The sequence below is a fragment of the Gilbertella persicaria genome (genome assembly GCF_025201335.1).
Source record: "Gilbertella persicaria strain CBS 190.32 chromosome Unknown B0P05scaffold_5, whole genome shotgun sequence".
In the NCBI taxonomy this organism is placed as follows: Eukaryota; Fungi; Mucoromycota; class Mucoromycetes; order Mucorales; family Choanephoraceae; genus Gilbertella; species Gilbertella persicaria.
The window spans coordinates 646776-662483 of NW_026251966.1; the positions used below are offsets into that span (position 1 = coordinate 646776).

The following is a 15708-nucleotide window of genomic DNA, read 5'->3' on the forward strand; positions in this document are numbered from 1 at the left end:
GATTTTCTGTCTAACAGAAACTCCGGTTTGTATCACTCGATATAGTGTCAATTGTTTACAGAAAAATAAAACGTGTGCTTTTCTGTTAATTTATATTTATAGACAAGTCTAGATTGTCACTTGTAAGGTTGATTGGCTTAATCAATGATTGACCTAAAGACTACTTAATTACAGAAAATAAAAACTCAGATGATTTGAAGAGGCAACTATGACTTCATATTGGCCCGGAAACCTTAAGCTTGTCAAGATTATAGCAAACACTTTTTAGCATGGAATACTTACTTTCCGGTTATGTTTGGGAGGTATTGTTCTCTTGGTAATACAATCAGAGATGTACTTGGCATGTAGGTCTTGCTTTCAGATGCCTCCGTATCTTAAATGGCCTTCAATTGTAGAGCCCATACCAAAACCATGGTCACCGATCAACATAACCAAATGCTTTGGCTTCACTGCTTTCTGCTTCCCTGTTCTTTCCTTTTGCTGGCTTCGGATTCAATTCCCCTTTTTTTCTCTGGAGCACAAACGATCCTTGATTTTCTTTGTTAGATACTTCTTGCTTCATGCTCTATCTAGACATCTTGGGAGAGTTGTAGAAGTCCCGGATAATCTATCCGTTTATTTTGAAGGCAGCTGTAAGCCACTTGGATCTCCTCCAAAGTATTCGTTTTAATCAGGCTCTGCTCAGATCATTCCTTCTCGGCTTCAATCCATTAAACCTCCCTCTACTTTATAGCAGCAAAACGATGACTATACTACATATCTTAGCTATCAGAACCAATGTCTTGAGTAGATATGATTGTTGTAACTGGCAATGGTTGAAATACGTTATCTTATGGAAAACCCTCAGCAATAAGCTCAATGGGCTCAGTGGAGGCCTGTTTTTCAAAAGTGAAATTTTTAATAGATTGAGTAATGGCATCAAAATCTTGTTCAACAAAGTCTTGGTACCTTTTTTGTTCCCGTAAATGGCTATACTGCATCGGAAGCCAGTCTTGGTGGCAGGGTGTAGCCTTCACCCATATAGAATGAACCTCTTACGGCCTTACCATAACTTATTGCTTTAGAAAAGCAAAGCTATGTTATGCGGAGAATCAGTCAATGAAGTATGCTTTAACTGAATAAACTCAAGAAAGACAAACGTTAAAAAGAAACAAACAAGCTAAACGTATCGTTTTATTACTGAACAATGACAATGGATATAAGACGAGTGACTAATCAGAACCAACAATGACCAAAATAGATCTACTCCATTATCATGCCTCCTGTTTATACTGATTGACTCTTATCTTCGTACTGAAATAACAAAGGATAAGTGTATACAACATTAATTTACCTTTATGATGACAAAACTCCTTCTTTTCCAAATAAAGATATAAATCTCTGATATTTCCTTTTTTAGTGTTATCTTGTTATCAATGGTTTACAGAATAACAAAAAGAAGTGCCTTTATCGAAATCTTATTGTATATTATTATTATTATTATTATTGTTAAGCATGTATACGCTAAAAAACGAAACTAATACTTTACAATTCAATGAAAATTTGAGCAAGTTGAATGTTCGTTATGGATAACTTGCGGTGTTTAAATAACAAGAGACTAAGTCAAACATGTTTTTTTGCCTCCCCCAAACGAAAATAAAAATTCTACTTTTATCTTGATGTACAAGATGCCTAGACCATTTAGTAATCATCCACCTGCTAGAAAAGAAGCCACTCAATGGGCTAGTTGGGTTGACAAAGAAGTGCAGCAACACTCTGATCAAACTATAGATTCACTCCCTGAAAAGCTTCATCGCATTTCTCCTAATGCATCAGCAACCACGATACCATTACATTACCAACAACAACAACAACAAAACAAAGGTTACTATGTTATTCCTAACAAGGAACAACTGGCTGCTATTTTACCTGAAAAGACACTTTGTTTTTGCAGTAAACCAGCTTACCGCAGCTACACATTAGAATATGGCCCTATTTTAGAATGTGGCAACTTTGCTAATGATCCTACCATCGATTCAGATCCGCCTATTCATAGACTACAAAAACAATTTGTTTGTGGTTTCCATGTACACGAAACGAGTTGGAAGCGAGTCTGTGACCAAATACGTCAGAAGAACACTGTGCATTCAGAATACACTGAACTACGTACTTGTCCACTTTACAACTTTACTTATTGCACCATGTTTCGCCTCACCAACAGTTTCAAAATGGATACACCTACTATTTTGCCTGAATGTTTTTGTCATCGTCCAGTAGTGATGCGTATTCACCCTAAAGAAGGGGTTCAATTCGCGTGTAAAAACAGTTTTGTAGATGGTGCACCTAAATGCAGTTGGGTACTCAAGGCAAGTGAAGTGGCTTTCCCTAGGCCTAAATACCGTATCCATACCTTTGTGGATAACGACACCTATATTCAACAAAAGCAGCACAAAGTAAAAGAGATCAAAAAGAAATCAGCAGAGGATTATGAACGCGAACACAAGCATGAATTATTGGCTGCTTTGACTGGATCATCCCATAATATACCTGAAGAGAAATTGTGTCTCTTGAACCAGAAAGCCATCAACTTTAATGATTTGGTCCTGGAAGAAGAGAAAAGGCAAAAAGCATTGATTGTACCTACCTGTGTCATGGCCAACAAAAAAGCACCTCGACAATTATCCACCACAACTTCGACTTCTTCTTGCTCTTCCGCTTCTTCAGCTGTTACTTCATCTATTCAATATTTCTCGGCGGACATGGAAATAATTGTGAAAGAGAATGCAGATCTCAAGTTGGATGTTACAAAGAACAGGAGAACCATTGAATTATTGAATGCCAGCATGGATGATATCAAACAAAAGAACACGAAACTAAAGACAGAAGTCAGTCGTCTTCAGAAAGACATGTATCGCTCTCAGAATGAAAAAGAAGAAGAGACAGTGCTCAGAATGAATTGTCAGGAACGATTGACGAGTATTGAATTGGATTTTGTACGATTGATGAACGAAAAAGAAAAGATACAAGAAGAGTTACTGCTTCATATTGAAGAAAAGAAGAAATTATCTGGTCATGAAGATGATCGAACAAAGTGTGTTTTGTGCTTTACTCAATTGATTGAATACTGTTTAGTGCCTTGTTATCATTATGGTAAGTGATTTTGTTTGAAAGTTTGTTACTGATCTTGTTTTTGTTTTAGCCTATTGTCATTTATGTGCTTCAAGACTGACTGAATGTGCTATTTGTCGAAGATCCATTGAAAAGATTCAAAAGATCTATGCACCTTAATTTATCTTTTGATATATATATGATACCCTTCAATACAGTAACTTTTATAATTTATTTTATTGTAGGATTGACCATTTGTGCCACTGTGGCAATAGTATCACTATCTAAATCCCCTAACGCATCCATACTTTGAGAAGACTCTTTCATGATCCTACTCTTCATTTCTCTTGCATATCTTGCCTTGTCTTGATTGGCTAAATCAATCCATGGCTGTAAATCTGCAGTGGACATGGATCGCCATTGATTTCCAATCTCTTTACTGATCTCCACTAGACGAGCTTCTGGGTATCTTTTCTTCATGATTGGCCTCATTTTCTTTGCAAAATGAAGATAGGCAGACATGGGATGTTTGGGTAATGTGTCGTCTGCTTTCTTTTTCTTTCTTCCTCGAGGATCTCTACCCCCAATCAGGTTGGGTTTTTTTTTAGGTTCTATAGGTGATGCCTTGTGTGTTCTTTTGAGTTGAGAAGCTTGTTTGATTTCTGCTTTGGATCTTCTTGAATAAATGAAATTAGCATGTTCATTGTTGTGCTGTTGCTTTAGTTTTGATTCTTCCTTAAGATAGTATTCCTTCTCTGCCTAACACACTTTTTATGAGTTCAAGTTTGGATCAACACACTTACAGGTGAAAGTTGTTTCCATTTCATGCTGATCGTCTTACTGATTTCACCAGAACTTAAGCCTTGATTGACATCATGTAGCTGTCTTCTCATGTCACGATTAAACAATAAATATGCATTAGGAGGTCTTTTGACTTTTTCAGGCAGAATACCGTATTTTCTTTTGATGGCGGTTGTCTGTTTGACGGAATGAGAGTTAAACGATAAGGATTCAAGTGCTGCTGCTTCTGCTGCTGCAGAATACGAGAGATTTAGTTTTTGAAAAGTAGGTGACGTTGGTTGATCTGAGCTGGTGGGTGGTGGTTGAAAATGGTCAAATAGATGGAGTACCGGTGAATGGTCATTGGGTATGATCATGGATGAGGATATCGATGGCTTCTTGTGATCCGTCAATGAACGATGATCAATATCCAGTGTGAACTGAATACACTGTGATTGGTTTTGAAATTCAGCTTTCTGTTCTTTTGACATCTGTTGCCATTCTTCTGTTAATTGTTCTATGGAGATGTAGTGTCCTTCTTGTTCATTGCGTCTTTTGGTCACAAATAAGGAGAATGAGTTAGGTGCTTTTTTATCAGTGTACATATGAGAAGAAAGTGAGTTGTACATGGATTGTAACATCCTTGTCAAGTGGATGAGGGAGTAAAAAGAGAGAAGAAAAAGGGGGTGGGAACAGTGTGTATGCACAAGTTCGTGTGAAGTTTTATTGTTAAAGTGACCAACTGTATTACCAACCCATTTGTTCTCTTTGACATGTCTTGTTGCCTAATAAAGTGATGTTGTTTATAATACACAGCTTTTCTTTTTTATTTATTTATTTATTTTATCTTTGTTAACTTGATTGTCTGTATAGGATGACAATAAGGATATTTTGTATGTCTATTTCACTGTTGTTACATAGAAGAAGAAGAGAAAATTACAGATTAGTTGGGAGCATTGGGCTGTCCACCAGGAGTATCTTCAGGGAAAGGAGGCGGTGAAGAAGTCTAATGAGCGAATGAGATTTAAAGTAGATAATATGATTTATCAACGTACCTTCTTACGAACATATTCATCATACACTGTGAATTCTTCAAAAGGTCTTTTGCCTAACAAGTTTTCCATATCTTCACGAGTCAAGACTTCCTTGTCCAACAACAACTTGGCCACCTTTTCAATATCTTGTCTCTTTTCAGTCAATAAATTCTTGGTACGAGCATAAGCTTCAATGATCAACTTTCTGGCTTCGTTATCAATCAAAGTACCAGTTTCTTCGGAGAAAGGCTTTTGGAATTGTTGTTCATTTTGAGGGTCTGTGAAAGAAAGAGGGCCAATACTTTCATTCATACCATAGGTAGTCACTTGAGCATAAGCAATCTTGGTCACTTTTTGTAAATCATCATGAGCACCTGTAGTGATGGAATCAAAAAAGATTTCTTCAGACACACGACCACCTAATGTCATACACATGCGATCCAACAATTGTTTCTTGCTGTAAAGGTATTGGTCTTTGGGCAAGTACTGAGCATAACCAAGTGCGGCTGAACCGCGAGGAATGACAGAGACCTTGAGAAGAGGATCAGCATATTGCAAGTACCAACCAGCAACAGCATGACCAGCTTCATGGTAAGCAACCGTCTTCTTTTCTTCAGGAGACAACACGCGAGACTTCTTTTCTAGACCAGCAATGACACGTTCAATAGCATCTTCAAAGTCCTTTTCTTCAACATCTTCTTTCATTTTACGAGCAGCAATCAAAGCAGCTTCATTACACACATTGTGGATATCAGCACCAGAAAAGCCAGGTGTCAGAGCAGCAAGTTTACGGGACAGTTCTTCCATGTCTACCTTGGTCTTGATGGGCTTCAAATGGACCTTGAAGATCTGAGCACGGCCACCAATATCAGGGCGATCAATAGCAATATGACGATCAAAACGACCGGGACGCATCAAGGCAGGATCCAAGACATCAGGACGATTGGTACCAGCCAAGACAACCACATGCTGACTCGAATCAAACCCGTCCATTTCGACCAACAGCTGATTCAAGGTACTTTCTCTTTCATCATTGCCACCCATTTGACCTCCTTTACCTCTTGCTTTACCAATGGCATCAATTTCATCCACAAAGATAATACAAGGAGCATTCTTTTTAGCGGTAGCAAACAGGTCACGCACACGAGAAGGACCTACACCCACAAACATCTCCACAAACTCAGAACCAGAGACACTCAAGAAAGGAACACCAGCTTCACCTGCAGTAGCCTTGGCTAATAAGGTTTTACCAGTACCGGGAGGACCGGATAAAATGGCACCCTTAGGAATGGTAGCACCAAGACGTTCATACGCAGCAGGATTCTTCAAGAACTTGACGAATTCCATAATTTCTTCCTTGGCTTCATCAGCACCAGCCACATCCTTGAACTTGACACGAATGTCTGTTTCTTGGTTGAACATCTTGGCCTTACTCTTACCAATACCGAAAATACCACCTTGTCCACCAACACCACCTGCACCACGACGAGTCATGTAGACCAAGACACCTATCAATAAGACAGTGGGGGCAAAATGCAATAATGTCTGTAACACACTGATTTCATCACGGTAAGCAACAGGAATACGCTCATTGGAAGGAATGCCCAGTTCATTTTGAGCTTCTTCTAGCTTTTGTTCAAAGCTATCGGGTGATCCAATAGTGAAAACAAAGGTTTGATGAGGTGATACACCTAATGAGCCTGCCTCTGATCTCAAATGGACTCGGACTCGGTTACGATTGACAACGACTAACTTATCAACAAGACCTTTATCGAGCAATTGAGTGCGGAATCCTTGCCAGGTAATTTCGCGTGAGGATTCAGCAGGGCTAAACAACTTCCAGGTCACATAGCCGCCGACAAGAGAACCCAATACCAAATTGCCATTGATTTGTATTTCAGGGGCTTATTGCCACCAGGTCCATTGTTCTTTGGTGGAGGTTTAGGTACTTGTTCAGAAGAATTCTTGGCGTGTTTGGAGGCAGCTTCATCTGCTGACTTCTTGGCTTGTTTTCCAGACTGTTTACCGAAAAAACTCTCGAATCCTTTAGGTATATTGAAAGGTTCATCGTCCTTCTTTTTTGGTTCTTTGTCAGTGGTGTATTTACGAATATCTTTGCGTAAGAGAGTGGGTGTACGGTTGAGACGTGTCAAGAAAGGTCCTCTCAAAGTTGCTTTTTGAGCAACGCTAGATCGACTACCGATCTGTGCTAATCGAGAAAACATGCTATTTTATATAAAAAAGTAGAAAAAAGAATAGAATGGAGTAGCAAAAACTACGCATTTTTTTTTTAAATAAAATGAAGCCCGGCTACATTTCTCGACGTCACTTTTTTTTTCGCTAGCTGAGTTTACCCTGGAGGAAATGTTGATTCATCCCACATACAAGTGAATTAAAATCAGACCACACACATATATACTTATTGAACACAGAGACATAAATCTATAGATATATATATATATATATTTTGCATACAAGTTTATTTGAAATATTTGGTTGTTGTTGTTGTTGTTGTCATCGTGGTTGTATAAATTACTGGCTCAATTCTTCCTTGGTCAAAATACCCAATTCCTTTCTAATAGGTTCCAATTCAGCAAGATAATCCTTGTATTGCTTTTCATTTTCAACCTTGGCTTCAAGACCTTCGAAAACACGAACAGCAGTGGCAAAGTCGTTAACACGACGAGAAGCCTTAAGAGCAGCTTCAATGACAGAAGGAGCAGGGACAAGATCGTAAGCAAAAGCGTTGTTCAAACCACGTTGAAGTTCGAAAAGGTCTTCGACACCATCAAAGAATTTGACGTAACGTTCAGTGAATGATTCGAAGCTTTCATCCTCATGACCAGCAGAATAGAAACGCTTACCCATAGCTATCCAATAATAGTAAAAAAAATTTTCTGTTAGTAAACTTGTTGTATGAGTCGTCTTTCTTAGGTTACCGAAAGCCATAGGACGGGCAGCAGGAACAGCTGAGCGAGCAGCAACACGAGAAATAGAACCAGCAAAAGCAGCACGAAGCATATTATATAAAAAAAAGAGAAAGAGGTCGAGTGGGGAGGTTTTTCTTTATATAAAGAGAGAAAGAAAAAAAATAAATTGTTTTTCAGACTTGAGAATTAAACAGGGATGTGGAAGAAAGTCACGTGATGAAATCTTTATTTTGTCAAAAAGCTTAATCATCTTCCTCTTCCTCTCCATGCTTAGCCTTTGTATTTTCCATTAAGCCTCGTTTCACCATAGAGAATCGGCAGTTACAGACAGATTCAAGCAAATCAGGTTCATCCTGAAGTCTTTCCATGGCCTTTGTAGCAGCATGTCGACGTGCTGTCTTGATATTCCAATCAGATCCACAAGCCAATGGCTTACCGTGTAAGAAGATGACACATTTTTGACTTTCAGGGCCAGTTTCGCCAGTACAATGGTTTCTATCATTCAGCTGTGTTAATCACTGTTCTTTGTCTGTTGTTTTCGAATTACCTCAACATAAAACCATCACAGCCAAAACGCTGTAAATCTGTCAAGAACTTTCGCAGAGGGTGGATTCTGATTAACTCGGGTGTAACATGGTTATCTAAAATGGGCAAAAACCATTTGGCAAACAAATTCTCTACAGGTTCCAACCGGAAACCAGCATCTACAAAAGTAGCACCAAGCATACTTTCAACAACATCAGACAATACTTTGGGTGTATTGAAATCAACCCAGTATTCACCCACTGCCTCACCTCTTTCTTTCACTTCTTCTACTTCTCCCACAAATTGCTCAATAGCACGGACCAGTCTGCCTGAATAGTGAATGATATGCTTGTATAATCCAACTTCACTGCACACAATGCCGAGAATATGATTATTGACACATGAATCCTTTAGATCTGTAATGATACCAGGATCAGCATCAGGATATTTGGCATAGAGGTAACGAATGACCAAGAAATCAAGAATAGCATCACCAAGAAATTCTAGTCTTTGATAACAAGGTGTGGTTGAATTAGGCAAACTGGCATGTGTCAAAGCTTCCACAATCAATAGAGGCTGTTCAAATTTACGCCCTGTTATTTTGTAGAGTTCAGGAAGATCCAGCTTTCTAAGTTCTGATATTTGAGCACGGGCAGGTAAGCTCTTTCTTGTCTTCTCAAAGGCTGGTTTAAAGTCATCCCAAGTCTTGATTTCATCAAACGGAATCTGAAGTTGAATAGCTGTATGCAACCCACCTTCAAGCCCTGTGCTGATATAAGCAGCACCTAGAGATGCTTCAACAATATCGGCTAATGTCTTATCTGACAATCTATGGTATTTTAAGCCTTCTATTGTTTCTGCATTGTCTACTGGGCTTGTAAAATGAGGTGGGCGCCAGTATCGACGATTGAATGCTTGACTAGTAATATATCTGTAAAACTTGAGACGCTTGGCTGATCGATACAGTGCTCGATTACAGATGACACGGATACGCAAATGATGAAGTTCACCTTCGTTACTGAAAGGAAAGTTAATGTACAAACGAATGGTGGCAATAAACTTAAGCAAGGAATCTATAGATATGTCAATCAATCAATTGCTTTCTTATGTGTCCATACCTCCAAGAGTTTCAAGACGTTCGTAATTCATTTCCATACTAGCAGAAGGTGTAGTATAGGCCTCAAGCATCTCTGCATCATGAATAGGCAAGTCATATCTAGCCATGGATTGACGACAGAGTAATAAGGAATCCACACGTGTCATGATAGAAGGTATCATCATTGTTGCTTGATAGACACTAGCGCTCATAAAGAATCGCTGACAGAAAGAAGGTAAACTATGAGTCAACATTGGGCCCTTCATCTTCCCTTGTGTAACGACACCTGGATACAAAAAGTTCATGACCTTCTTCAGTCGTTTGACTTGTAACAAGGGTTGATTTTCATCCACTTCTTCAATCTTCTTCTTTTGCAAATAATAGTCTTTGAATATAGTGAATCCAGCTTCTCGAATGGCAGAGCCTTCTGGTACCTGGCTTGAAGGAGTCAAATCATGACATACCTTGGTGACAAAGTAACGACGCATATTGTCAGACGTATCCACAACAATAGCATCGGTCATGTCCTCTTCGCTCCCTAATTCAAAAGGTTCTGTCTTTGATTCTATAATGTTCTGTACTTCTTGCCAATCAACCAAGTCTTGGAGTTCTTTAGCTGTTAATGCTTCAAAGTGGGTATCTTCAGAGTGTTTAATTAAAGGCACAATGTAATAAGGTATGTCGACAATAGGGCAATGGAACTTCTTATTGATCAAAACCAGCATCAATTTCAACATATAATCAGACAGTAGTAAGATAGTTTCTCGTTCAAAAACAACCTCAGTCTCAATATTGCGTACTTTGACCATGAAGGGGTTACTCTTGTGGAAAAGTTTAAGGTCAGGAAAAGTAGGGAACGGTTTTTTGGATATCAAGCAGAGACGACGGTAAGGAATTTCTTCAAATTGATTGCCTTCCAATTGTACTTCAAAAACTGTAAACCAACAAGAGAAAGGACCACTTGGTAACTCTTCTTCTTTCTCCTCTTGAATTTCTTCTTCTTTCACTTGCTCAGACTCTGGTTCTCCTAGATCTAAAAGGTTGTTTTCTGTAGCCAAATCATTCATCTGACTCTCGGGTTCCTTTGGATCTTCAGCCAATACGTTAGACTCTTGTTGCTCGCTCAGTAAAAGATGTGCTTCAGGTACGTTTTGATCAATGACTGGATTTGGTTCTTTGTTTTGGTTTGCTTCAGTGTAAACAGTCTCAGCTCTACGGACTGAGGTGTGATTGACTTGAGCCTGCAGTAAATCAGAATTATCTTCTACGCCTACATCTTCCTCTTCTTCTTCCTGTTCAGCTTCTCGTTCCCAGAACTTGGGTGTTCTCTTTTCATACATGCCATGACGGCGTCTACTACCAATAATGTAGCCATTTTCATCAAACTGAGGTGCCATTTCACCTAATATTTCTCGACGATAATTATGAGGCAACAAATGGTTATCCAATGCATTCAGTGAACGTAATTGTTCACATGCTTGTAATGCAACCAAAGCCTTTGCTTGCGTCTTGGATCTGACAACAGGCGATGTTAATTCTTGAATAGCAGCATTACTAGGTAATGTCAATTTACAAACAAAGCCTTGTCCGGTAGTTATGGTCTCAAATATAGGCTTTAGTACACAAAAACTGTCTGATGGTAAAGAACTACAGTATTTGTGTAAAAGAGGCACTGCATTCTGCTTAGTGATTGTAGCACCCGTTTCAGGAACAATAATAGAGTATTCAAGATAGTCTTCTTCGTCAGAGTCTTCTTCATCACTCGAATCAAGTTCCAAGTCTTGGCCAACCGAGAACTTGTTGGCAACGTTTCTTTCTGAAGGTAATATTTGACAAAAAGTCTTCATTTCTGCTTCAAGTGCTCTAAAGTCCTGAAAATTGTTATGCTGGCTCATGTTTTGTGACTCAACAAGGACAACATACTTCGAATCCTTTTTACGGGCTCGACCTCTTGATTGAATGTAAGCAATCAACGTATGAAAGAAATCAAACCGAATGACAACATTACATGGTTGGATATCAAGGCCTTCTTCAGCTACATTGGTAGCAATAAGCAAGTTTAATTCACCAGTTCTGAATTTCTCGATAATCTTGTTTTGTTCTTTAAAAGTCATTTGAATGTCACCTTCTTCAGTTGAGCCATGACCCGTCAATACACTACATCTTGCATTATTTAGACAGTCGAGTGATTCAATCAATTTTTGAATGGCTACTGCAGTATGTCTTCGTTCCACAAACACAATACCACAGAAATCTGTTGATTTGTTGACAAAAATGTTGAGAATCTTGATAAGCAACTGAATCTTAGGCGAGAATAATTCAGTGTTGTATACATCAGGATTGCGTGGAAAGGGTACTGTATCAATAAATTCATGCGTTTCTTTAAGAGCAAGATCTTCTTGCATCAATGCTTCTCTATCCAAGTTTTGGGTTGCACGAGACATTTTCTTTTCTAAATCAGTCAGCATGATTTTCCACATATAATCACTGCACCAAGGACCCAATGTGCTCAAGATGCCTGATGTGATAATAAAGCAACGTCTATATCTAGGAATATTGCCAAGTTTTTCTCGCACTTGAGCTGATAAAGGTGTTTCGTTATAAAATGGTGGTGAATGATATTCAACAGTAATTTCTTGACCTTTGTTAATGCTCTGATTAAGCTCTTCCAAGTTTTTGGCTGTATAGACTCGAGCATCCAAGTTTTTCTCCAGTTGCCTACATGATGTATTAGTTGATAATTCATACAAAGATGTTATACATGCACTACACTAGACTGAACACTTGACCGAGAATGCATAGGAGAAGCAGTCATGCCAAAAATCTTGGGTCGATTTCCAAGAGGACATCTGTCATAAAATTCTCGCATAATCAGATTAAAGGGATGTCTTTTTGTTGCATGATGGCATTCATCAAAAATAAGCAAATGAACCTATCATACATAAGCATCTTGAGGTTGCTATAAGTCATACCTTGTCTAGACTTATAAAACCATGGCGCAGAGTATCTAGAAAGATTTGTGCAGTCATGACACATACATCATTTTCTTCAAATATCTGTTTCCATCGCTTTTCTGACCAAGTATCCACTTCCATTTCTCCACACATTTGTTCTAAATTGACATCGCAGTTGGCTTTGATGACACTTGCCTGCTGGAAAACTAAAGGCACACGCTCTACTAAGAAAAAAGCTAATTTTGTCTGAAGCAGAGTCAATTCACATATCAAACCATGAAAAGAACCTATTTACTTCAAATCGCGTTAGGCGCGCTTCTCTTTCTTGCAACACCATAGATTTGATAAGCATGACAGAAATAAGAGTTTTACCAGCACCAGTATCAAGAACAACAATCACATTTTCCTCTAAAGCTTTTTGGTATAGTTCATACTGATATTCTCGAGGATTTAACATGGCTTCCTGCAAGTTGACTCCTCTCAGTTCGTTTGCAATAGCCTCGTCCAAGTCAAATTCAGTGTCTATCTTTTCTTTGTGTTCCAACTCGAGTTGGCCAGCATCTTTTGCCTTTGAATCGACTTCAGCATCAATGAATTCAGGATCAAGGTATTTAACAAGACGAGATCGATCAACATCATTCATGTGATTCTCTATAGGTTCCAAGGGAACATATCTAACAGTAGGATCCATGTAATCTCCCAAATCTCCTTCGCCTACAATTGTCATGCTTGTGAATTAACAAGAAAGAGTAAAACAATGAAATTTTTTGAAAAAATTCACTTAAAAGCATTATGTAGCATTCAGGCTATTCTGTGTCTAGTTAGTAACCAATATATCTAGAAGGCATACATAAACACACCCATGCGTACACAAAAGAAATTTTCTGTTAAAATGGTGTATACATTCATTCTTAGAGACATTCTCATTCTATTTGTTGATGATACAAGCCCACTCGTTTATCAACTACCAATGGCTATTGGTTTAAATAAGCCTGTTTGTTATAGATGTGGTCTTTTTTTTTTCTTTGAAGGTCCTTTGTTTAGGGTATCGTAATCTGCCAAAGTATGAAATACATAATACAGGTAGTAGTAATAATATTTTGCATGGATAGATTGTTTCAAGGTAACATTTGGTCTGGCATGTCTTTGTTGCGAGTACCCAATATCACTTGGCATTATCGCCAAACATTTTATTGTCATAAAAAGTAATAGCTTGGTCTTTAAAGCAGAAAGCAACTAATAAAATGATTGGTAATCAAAATCCCCTTTTTCTTACTAAACATTCATATTCAAAGCTTCTCTTTTATGCTTTAAAAAATGTCTACTTTATACATAAAGTGAAAAATAAAGACAACTATCCACTTACTATTCTAATTCTACTGACAAGGCTTCTCTTGTACTGATTACATTGTATAACGAACTTTGAGTGCATATTTGAAGGCGATACTCAGATTAACTCGACTTTTTCGTCTTAGTAAAACCGTTTTCTTTTCGTCAGAAGTACTTAGACATGGCTTCACCTCATTTCGGTTGGAGTAGACCTATATTGGGTCATTCCAAAAATTTCTGATCGAGTTTTGTTTTTTCATCTTTACGAACCTCCGTGTATCCCCTAAGGGTCAAAACAAAAATAAATTCCATCTAGAAGCCAAACCAATGATACCATTCGATTCCTTGGATCAGAATTGCATGTTTCAAATGAAAAAACGGATTATTTTGATAGTCTGGTTGTCGAGTAATGACACATCAAAGAATGTTACATTTAAGCTGTGTTTTAAGCATTTTTGCTCTAGATGCCATAAAAAAAGTGCTTTTTATGAGCAGTTGAAAGTTACTGTATGCTATTTCGAGTATTAAGGAACATAGAAAAGTAGCAACATAAGCACTTTACAGTGTAAATGTGAGGGCGGCGAGAGGACAAATGAACATAGGATATGCAGGATGGCTGTGAGCGGAGGCTTGAATAGAAGGTAACTCCAATTCTTTATTTGGCTGCATTTGAGAGGTCTTTTCTCGCAGTAGCTGCTCTTTTTTTTTTAAAAAAAAATTGTAGTACCCTTTTTGTCTCTTTTAATCCTCTTATAATAAATAATTGTCGAGCACCTCTTTTAGTAGGTCCCTCTCGAGACCACTAATACGTGCGGCAAACAAAATCATTAAAAAAAATCAAGCATTTGCTGAGAACTACATAAAGGAGCAGTTGTTTGGCTTTGGTGTAGTGACAAAAGCTGTAAATCTTTGTTTTCTGAGTATACTGATGTAAAGAAAACAGCAAAGTCCCTGCTAGAATACCGAGAAAACGTAAAAAAATGTTTATAAGGCTTTTTGCTCATATTTCATCATTTTTGTAACATAATTAGCAAACAAATACATGCATTAAAAGCTAGAGTTTTTGACGCTCATTCTGAGTAATTAAGATTGTCAATAGCTTCATTTTTTGTCTTGTAGTGTCAAAAAGAAGATCACAAATTGTCAAAGTAGGCTTTTTCCATGAGTAGTACCCTTTGGTTGAAAGGTCATTTTGGCCATTTTTTACAACGCGCTTTTTTGGGGGGTCTAAATCAGCCCCAAAGGCATTATGGATGGCAGTAAACACTGTTTGTATGCATCCAAATTGTTTATGCGTCTACAAACAGGCTTTATGTTACCTTTATATGCCCAAGAAGAAGAACAAGCAGAACTAAGAAAAATACAATGTAACATATAGGACAGAAACATAGGTTAACTTGATAAAAGAAACAAAAGACTTGAGGAGGATTACGGGTAAAACTAATGTTCAATCCATTTGTATGTATTAACTGTTCATATCCATTCACTTTGTGAGTTGAGTCATCTGGGTATTGTTCTGTTTTTGTTGATTCATTCATTCATTTATTTTATATCTGTTGATAGCAACCTGCGTTTATTTGTTGTTTCATCCAAGACGCTCTCTCTGCTATTGGCTGGAGAACCTGTATATGTTTAAGGGGTAAACAAGTTGTTATCCTACAAAAAAAAAAAGATCATTTGAAACAGAGAGATGCGTGGCCAAGTGCAATGTCAAACATAAGAATGAACGAAATGAGGGGTACAATGTTGTACAGTAGTCACTCGATTTAAGGGTGTTCGATTTTAGGGTATTTTCTATTTAAGGGAGGTTTTCGTATATCCTTGAATCGAGCGACTACTACACTATTTTCACTAATTATTGGGACACTTTGAAATTAAATCTGTTGATCCATATAGCATACTTGCGCATTGGTATAAATTTTGTCAAATTCATACCCAAAGTTTGTTGATTTATTGATTTGATAAAAAAAAAG

At 37.9% G+C, this 15708-nt stretch overlaps 5 protein-coding genes across 5 annotated transcripts; 1 reads left to right on the plus strand and 4 right to left on the minus strand.

The window, feature by feature from the left end:
* The first annotated feature begins 1636 nt into the window (after positions 1–1636).
* Positions 1637–3305, plus strand: B0P05DRAFT_527681 (uncharacterized protein). Its single transcript, XM_051576569.1, has 2 exons — positions 1637–3129; positions 3179–3305. Exons 1-2 carry the CDS (start codon positions 1659–1661, stop codon positions 3265–3267), a joined length of 1560 nt encoding a protein of 519 aa, XP_051438565.1. The 5' UTR covers positions 1637–1658; the 3' UTR covers positions 3268–3305.
* Position 3306: 1 nt separating this feature from the next.
* Positions 3307–4600, minus strand: B0P05DRAFT_504262 (uncharacterized protein). The gene is made up of 2 exons (XM_051575488.1): positions 3891–4600; positions 3307–3854 (listed from the first exon to the last, which is right to left on the minus strand). Exons 1-2 carry the CDS (start codon positions 4506–4508, stop codon positions 3807–3809), a joined length of 666 nt encoding a protein of 221 aa, XP_051438566.1. The 5' UTR covers positions 4509–4600; the 3' UTR covers positions 3307–3806.
* Positions 3319–3609, minus strand: B0P05DRAFT_463138 (high mobility group box domain-containing protein; the record flags this gene model as incomplete). The annotated part of the gene is made up of 1 exon (XM_051574151.1): positions 3319–3609. One exon carries the CDS (start codon positions 3607–3609, stop codon positions 3319–3321), a length of 291 nt encoding a protein of 96 aa, XP_051438567.1.
* A 65-nt stretch (positions 4601–4665) lies between the features above and the next one.
* On the minus strand, positions 4666–7769 carry B0P05DRAFT_625515 (peptidase family M41-domain-containing protein; the record flags this gene model as incomplete). Its single annotated transcript, XM_051583469.1, is given in 4 exon segments — positions 4666–6805; positions 6817–7014; positions 7309–7319; positions 7438–7769. The coding sequence occupies 4 exon segments, from the start codon at positions 7767–7769 to the stop codon at positions 4914–4916; spliced, it is 2433 nt and encodes an 810-aa protein (XP_051438568.1). The 3' UTR covers positions 4666–4913.
* Positions 7770–8032: 263 nt separating this feature from the next.
* B0P05DRAFT_634570 (dicer-2 protein) lies at positions 8033–13147 on the minus strand. Its single transcript, XM_051583553.1, has 6 exons — positions 12702–13147; positions 12425–12652; positions 12218–12384; positions 9475–12170; positions 8379–9429; positions 8033–8326 (listed from the first exon to the last, which is right to left on the minus strand). Exons 1-6 carry the CDS (start codon positions 13131–13133, stop codon positions 8074–8076), a joined length of 4827 nt encoding a protein of 1608 aa, XP_051438569.1. The 5' UTR covers positions 13134–13147; the 3' UTR covers positions 8033–8073.
* Positions 13148–15708: the final 2561 nt, after the last annotated feature.